General features: G+C 43.3%; 1 protein-coding gene across 7 annotated transcripts in view; it reads left to right on the forward strand.

The window, feature by feature from the left end:
* cdk14 (cyclin dependent kinase 14) overlaps positions 1 to 7,820 on the forward strand; it is a 330,986-nt gene that overhangs the window by 87,038 nt on the left and 236,128 nt on the right. For all 7 annotated transcript variants that reach the window (XM_020622246.1, XM_020622244.1, XM_020622243.1 and 4 more), the window contains one exon: positions 1,707 to 1,952. In XM_020622246.1, the coding sequence (XP_020477902.1) occupies positions 1,707 to 1,952 (246 nt within the window). The remainder of the gene's footprint in view (positions 1 to 1,706; positions 1,953 to 7,820) is intronic.

Raw genomic sequence — 7,820 nt, forward strand, 5'->3', positions numbered from 1 at the left:
TGTAGTCTGTGATGTGCTGCAGGCCTTGCCACATCCGTCCAGAGTCAGCAGTAGAATAGAAGCCATTCAGCTTCTCTCTTTACTGCCTCTTGGCTGCTGTGATGGCTTTCCTCAGTCTGTATTTTGCGGCTTTGTACTCCATCTCATCGCCTGATCTGAATGCATGAGAGTGAGCATGCAGCATGTGGCGTAATTGACTGTTTATCCAGGGCTTCTGGTTGGGGAACCTCTTGATTTGTATGGTGGGCATAATGGTGTCAATACAGGTACTAATGTACCCGGTCACATACTCAGCATAATCCTGTACGCTGACAGAAAAGTCCTCCAAGGGGGCTGCAGCTTTAAACACATCCCAGTCTGTCTGGGCAAAACAGTCCTGCAGGGTGCCTTCAGTCTCTGGGGTCCAGAGTTTAATTTGTTTGGTGACAGGGTTTGTTTCAGTCTTTGTCTGTAAGCTGGATACAGGAACAAAGAAATGTGGTCTGAGCGTCCCAAGGTGGGGGCGGGGTGCAGCCCTGTATGCTCCCTGTATGTTATTGTAAACATGATCCAGATTGTTCTTGCCCTGAGTGGGAATGTTCACATGTTGGTAATATTTGGGGAGTACAGTCCGTAAACTGCACTGGTTAAAGTCGCCTGCAGCAATAAATATGGCGTCAGGGTGCGCTGTCTCTAGCGTGCAGATGAAGATGTGGAGTTTGCTGAGAGCCGTCAAGGGTGTAGCTCTTTAGCAGCCAGAAACACACTATGCTCTCTTGCTAGATAATAGGGCCAGCATTTCAGCAATAAAAACTCCACTTCTGGCAAACAGTGCTTATAAACAGTACGTACATCTCAACACCACTAGTTATTGATAAACACACACACACTGCCTCCTTTTACCTTCCCCGAAGCAGCAGTGCGGTCTCCCCGATGTACAGAGTGTGTTTGTAGCTGAATTGCAGAATGAAACATTTCCTCAAAAGGTTCACCATTATTGTTGTTGTTATTGTTAACAACAATAAATATGTTATTGTTAAAGTGATGGCAGCCTGTGATGTGAGAAATGCTCTGCTGTGTTCAGTGAAACCTGGCCTAAGTTAAAGGACATGCCAGCAAGCTGCAAGATGACTCCTGTGTGTATCAGAGTAATTAGATGTTCTTCCTGTGGGGGAGTCCAGGCCTAAATTTTTTATTGAAAGGGAGCAGTGGCAAAACATGTCATGCCGCCTGCGTCTTTTGTGTCCAGTATGCACAGTCCATGGTGGAGGAGCAACTGGTAAGGCATTTTGTGTTGGAAAATAGATGGATAGAGTGTATGGATGGCTGTGTGTGCCCCCGATGGGTTTGTCAGACACAATCGGAAGCATGTCTGCACTATTGTATGTATGTGTAGATGTGTGTCGAAGATAAGGTATAAATGTGTAAATGAGGAGTGTGTGTGTGTGTGTGTGTGTGTGTGTGTTCCACGTAGCCAGTGAAGGCTGGAGCTATTTTGATCAGAGAAAAGAGACATGGAGATAAAAAGGCTCTCGTCCCAGCTGAGAGGTAGTAGCAGGGCTCTACAGAGAGGGAAGGCACATAGATGAACAGGCAGGATCTGAAAGATGAGGGCACAGTCGGACAGTTTTTGGCTGAACACTGGTAATCGCAGATGGATTTTTCTCTGTGATGCTCACTTTTATTCTCTCTCTCCTTTCTTCTCTTTTCTTTTTGCTTCCTGACAGATATGTGTCACAAAGATGTCCACACGAAGCTGCCAGGGAACAGACTCAGTCATCAAGCCCCTGGATACCATCCCTGAGGACAAGAAGGTGAGAGTTCAACGCACGCAGAGCGGCTTCGACCCGTTTGAGAAGCCCGCCAGTCAGGTTAAGAGGGTCCACTCTGAGAACAATGCCTGCATCAACGCCAAGAGCTCATCTGCTGGAAAGGAGTCACCCAGACTCCGCCGGCACTCCAGCCCCAGTTCTGTAAGTAAACCCTTAGCAATAATTTAAAGGCCAACCATTAAATTAAACATACTTAACAACTGTCCTTATCTTTATGCTTATGCATCACTATCCATAATCCTACACTTTATGATATGTCAGTCAGCAGCAAGGAAATCTCCTGGTTAAAACAAATGATTCGATATAAACTGAATCTGACTGCCTGGTGCTTGCATCACCATGGACTGGCTGCAAACTTTGAATGTGGCTTAGATCAATTAAATGCTCATATTACACACAAATAACTAGATACACAAATTAATTTAATCCCTAGCTGTCTTAAGCAGACCTTAACAGATTTTTCCTCTTACAGTGAAAAGTTGGCTTTGTAATTTCTGAAACACACTCTTGCTGATGTTGGCTGTTAGGAAACTTTACAACCTGTAGATATTGTTGATTCAGTAAGAAGTAAACATACCATACCTCACCAGAGACATGTTTGCTGTTTCTTCCCTGACGACAACTTTAACACTAGAACCGCCAACTATGCAGTACCCCCTAGAACTGCCGGGAGGTCATTTTGACCTCGCACCATTTCAGGCTTTATAATTGCAAATTAGAAGTCTATTACAGGAATGTTTGGTCATTTTTTCAAAATAGCATGTAAAAATGGATGAAATAATTATACATCAGAATTTTATTTCTTTTATTTTAAAACATGTAATAAAATATGAGAAATTGGTCAAACAGATAAAAGCATTAACATTGCTCATAAACACTGAACATTACAATAATAACAGTTCATTGCTTTCATGAGAAATGAACATTAATTCAGAAATATTTACAAAGAAAGAGAGCCTTGGTCAAAAATGTTTGGGAACTACAGGCCTATTCCGCTCCAAGTTTTGCCACACAGCTTACTCACAATCATCACAAACACTGAAGACCTTTACAGTACACTGACCACACACAGGTCGCTGGCATTTGATGCACAATTATACAGTTTGGTTTTTATTGCAGTGTATTTTGACTGTACACTAGCCGTCCCTGGTAGGCTAGTGGTTAAGGCGCAGCACTCTTGCCACTGCGCCCCGGGTTCGAATCAGGGTTGTGTCAGGAAGGGCATCCGGCATAAAAACACATGCCAAATGTCAACATGTGAGTCGTCAGTGTGACAATTCGCTGTGGTGACCCCTAAACGGGAAAAGCCAAAAGTAACTTTCTATTTTGACTGTACACTGCCTTTGCTTCTCCTGAGGCTGCTCTGCCACTGTTTGAAGGGGCAGTGGCACAGTCTCAGTTGCCTCTTTCCTTTGCATGTGGTCGCTGCGTAATTCCTTACACAACTGCAGAAGGAAGTCGCACCTAGCAAGTTTTGCTAGGTGCATTGATGCCAGCCAGGTCCAACATGTTATAGAAGACGACGACTGGCCATCTGAGGGTGGTGGCTCTTGTGGAGTATTGTCTGATCATTTTATCCAGGACATGCACTCCCACCTTGGTCTTGTTATAATAGTGCACTGTGTCTGGCTGTCACTTTCCACGTCCACCGTCTGGTGCATTGTGCTGAGGATGCACACATTTTTGTTCACCTTGCCCTGGTATATTGTAAGTATTGTCTTGTCACTCTTCATCACTTTGATGTCATACAGTGGTGTTTGAACGCCTGTTTTTGTTCACAGTGCCTACCAGGCTGGTGTTCCTTACTAGGAGTTTATGGACAAGGGGGAGTGATCATTTTTGCATTAGGAGTAATGGAGGTCAAAATGACCTCTTGGTGGTTCTAGTGTTAAAGAAATGTTTCATTATTTTCGGAATTATGGGGCTTCAGACTGCAAGTGATCAGTTACATTTTGTGACCAAATTTATTTAAAGTCTCGATGGCATGCTCATTTTGCTCATTTCCAGCCATTTCATGTTTAATCTCGGGTACCTCTAGATTAGATCTTGCACCCCTCATAACTCCAAATCTGTAATTATTTCAGAAGGATAAAACCAGAGAGCCTCTTCCTAAAAACGAGAGGATCGTTTGTGTTGTCTCTGTCAGAAATGAGCTTTATGCTATCAAAACACATGAACACAGAGACAGAGTTGTGTCAAAAGTGAACAGCACAATGAACAGCATTAATTCATTTGAATTTCTCCTCCATAGATGGGTAGACAACGGTATATGTACCGATGAAAAAAACATGTGTAACACTATAAACAAAGCGGGTAATTGAGAAACCCCATATTTCAACTGGCACAATACAGACATAGTAACTTCTCCAGCCTTGCAACAATTCTCTCTAACGTTACAGAAACAAGGCATTAACAGACATGCCACGTGTGTTTTTTTAAACTTACTGTTAAGTCCCACCGAATAGTGGAAACATCACTCCCTTTCAAGTAGCTCCAAGCTCGGTATATCCAACCGGTGCTCACTGCGTCTTCCCCCACACGACTACATACAGTTTTAGGCCATGTTCACACTGCAGGCTGAAGTGGCTAAAATCCGATCTTTTTGCCCAAATGTGACCCATATCCGATTTCCTTATGACATCCGGCCCAGGCCACTTTCATATGTGGTCCTAAATCGGATACATATCCGATGTTTTGCAATGCGACTTCAGTCTGAACGGCCAGGTCGCACTTCATGCGATTTTTATGTCATTGAAATTCGACAGACATCACCATTCTGTGCTGGAGGAGGTGAGGCCATAAGCAAAATTTGTGCTCTCCTTCTTGATATTCTTCTTATCATTATTTCTTTATTTCAATTGCACATTTACTGGAACATCGCTACGCACATGCTATCATGAGTCGCATCCATTTTTTTTTTTTGCAAACACAGTACGCTGCGTCTGACGTCACGTCCTCTTCTGCACATGTGGGTCACCTCAAGGCCATATACCGTTCACACATGAGACAGATGGCAGTCGCATTTAAATGACAGTGTGAACAACAGCGCAAAAAAAAATCAGACTTCGGCAAAAAATCTGATCTGAGCATTAAGACCTGCAGAGTGAATGTAGTCTTAGAGTAGTGAAATTAATTCTGAACGCTTGTAAGTTAGACCTGGTCAGGTAAAACAGTGAGTCCCTGTGCAGGAACATTCCCGGACATGTGGTAACCTCAGGCCCTGTATTTTTCTTCACATCCTCTGGTCACAGTGCAACAGCAGGAGGTCAAACATATCCACAAAACCACATGCAGTTGAAAAATCCCGCTTTTTACAATGGCACCGTGGATGTCACATGTACTGTACTTCCGACAATGGCAGCCTCTGTGCTTTCTTGTGTTTGTTATTTTTCTTTGTTTTCTTGGTCTTTTCCAACTCATCTCGGATTACTCTTACCAGAGAAGAACTGTTAAATATCGGACAACTCACACCGAACTACCTTCCTTTGATTTGTGTGAATGAAGAATGCTATATGGACATTCCGATTGGAGGCACAGTATACAGACCTGGAAAAAACACAGCCGTGGTAAGCATGTGGGCACCTTGGTGAGGCTATGACAGAGGGGAACACAGACTCCACTCCCGTCTATCCACCTGGCAAATCTCCGCTCCCTGCTCAACAAGATGGATGAAATTCGTCGCATCAACAGGACTAATTCTGACTTTGCACACTCTGCTGCTTTGTGCTTCATGGAGACCTGGCTGAGCGATTTGATCGCGGACAGTGCGCGATACAAGTACCGGAGTTCCAGGTGTTCAGAGCGGATTGTGTTATGGAGCTGTCCGGAAAAACAAGAGGAGGTGGAATCTGCTTCTACATAAATGAAGGTTGGTGCACAGATGTCACAGTGCTACAGAGAACATGTAACGCAGACCTAAAGACTCTTGTTATCAATTGCAAACCTTATTCTCCTCATGAATTTAACTGCTTCATTCTCATGGGAGTGTACATAAGACCACAGGCCCATGCTAGCGCACTACAGCTCCTGGCAGAACAGATAACTAGCGTGGAGCTAGAATGTCCTGACTCTCCACTCATTGTTCTAGGGGACTTTAACAGGGCAAATTTCTTCCATGAACTGCCCAAATACAGACAGCACGTCACCTGTTCCACCAGGGACAAAATCACACTGGACCACTGCTACACAACAGTAAAAGATGCCTATCCCTGCGCAGTGTATGAAGGCCACGATATGCTAACCCCTGGACATAGGAATAAAGCTTACCTCTCACACTAAGGTGGCATATTTGAAGCATATTAAAAGCTCCAAACACTGCTTGAGGTTGTATGACGGAGATATTCACTCAGTAATTGACTACCATGAACCTGCAAACAGAGTTCCCTGCAGACCTCCCTCTTTCATGTTATTAATTCAGGATAAGACCCCAAACCAACCTAAATAACAACAACCTGCAGTTTATTGTGGCAGCTACCTCCTTAAACCCTCAGATGCCACTGTACTGAAAAATTTTTATAAGCCAGTACTCTCTGGCTCTTTGAGGAAGTGTTAAATTTAGTCTGAAATAACCAATAAAAGCTGTGTCACTGGACACTTAAGACCATATCTATTTTGCACAGCATTTAGTTGACATAAGATGTTATTAAGCATATGAAATTTAAAGAATAGTGTATATAATGTAACAAGTAAACAGTTGGATATTTTAGATGAAAACTTTTTTTGATATAACTTTCTAAGCACTGCCTCCCTTCGCACAGTACGGAGTTCACCCAAGCAACAAGCCCAATCAGAGACACTGCTGAGAGGGTTGGCATACTACTATTAACACTGTGAATAGTGTAATTGAAAACTCATTGGGAATTGTGCAATGTGTGCAACTTTAACAATTACCACTTAAAAGTGCAGACCCACTAAAATCATAAGAATCAGCATCATCAAAACTTGACTCAATAAACACAGAGTATTAAACCTTTTCAGGAATTTTATATAGGAGCTTAAAAGAGGTACAGCAAAGCAGCAAAATATAGCATTAAAATCATCAGTAATTATCTTGATCGGCTTACAATCTAAATAAATCATCAACTACCATTTCTAAACATAAATCTAAAATGATCATACTGATTAAAATTTATCATGGTTGAGCTCTCAAGACTCTGAATAAAAGTCAAAGGTTTGCTCACGGTCACCAATCCTCAGTTGGTTTGAGTTGGTTGGATTGTGGCTTTCTGTTGAAACCTTCATTTCAGATTAAATCCTCTTTTAAACAAGAATTCAGAGTTTCCTCTTGCTGAATCATGAGGTTTTGGCTCCATTCCAGTGTCCCTCGCTGTCATTCCGCTCTCTGTAGAGGCTCTAGTTGTGGTTTTCCTCTCTTACTCCCCCAAAGGGTGAGGCCCGGGGGGGAGAAGCCGCAGCCTCCTTACTTTTTTGGCTGTGTTCCTTCAGTCCCTCGGCCTTCTGGATGTCAGGAAATCAACCGGACAGAGCCTCCAGCTGCAACCGTGGAAGGACTCCCTCGTTCCTCTTTCTGCCAGGGCTTTCTGCAAGGGTTCTGGTCGGCAGACTCAGTCCCTTCATCCAACCAGACTCGGACTCTCAGATCACTGTATGGTCCACCTTATTCCAACCTACCAGCAGAAAAGTAAAAACTGCTGCAGGCTATGGTTCTTATTACCATTGCTAACTCAGAGAGACGAGACAGTCCAAGTAACTTCAAAACAGTGCTGATTTATTCAAAGGATCACACTTAAAATTAACATTACACGCTCAAGTATCTTGCACCTCCAAACTGCACGCAGGCAGATGTAAGATGAAAGACCCTGAGCCCACTAGGCCTATACATTATATCACCTCGGTTGGGCTAGCCCCATACTACACAGAAACGTCAACCGAGACGTCTCTGTTGCCAGCTTTGCAGCTGGCCCTAGCAGTAGTCAAAACATGCAGCAAATCAATGTGTGAATGTGTGTGTCTGTTGGTTAAGTGGTGTGTAGCTAAAAACATTCTCAC

Source organism: Monopterus albus, unplaced genomic scaffold (genome assembly GCF_001952655.1).
Source record: "Monopterus albus unplaced genomic scaffold, M_albus_1.0 scaffold276.1, whole genome shotgun sequence".
NCBI classification, from domain to species: Eukaryota; Metazoa; Chordata; class Actinopteri; order Synbranchiformes; family Synbranchidae; genus Monopterus; species Monopterus albus.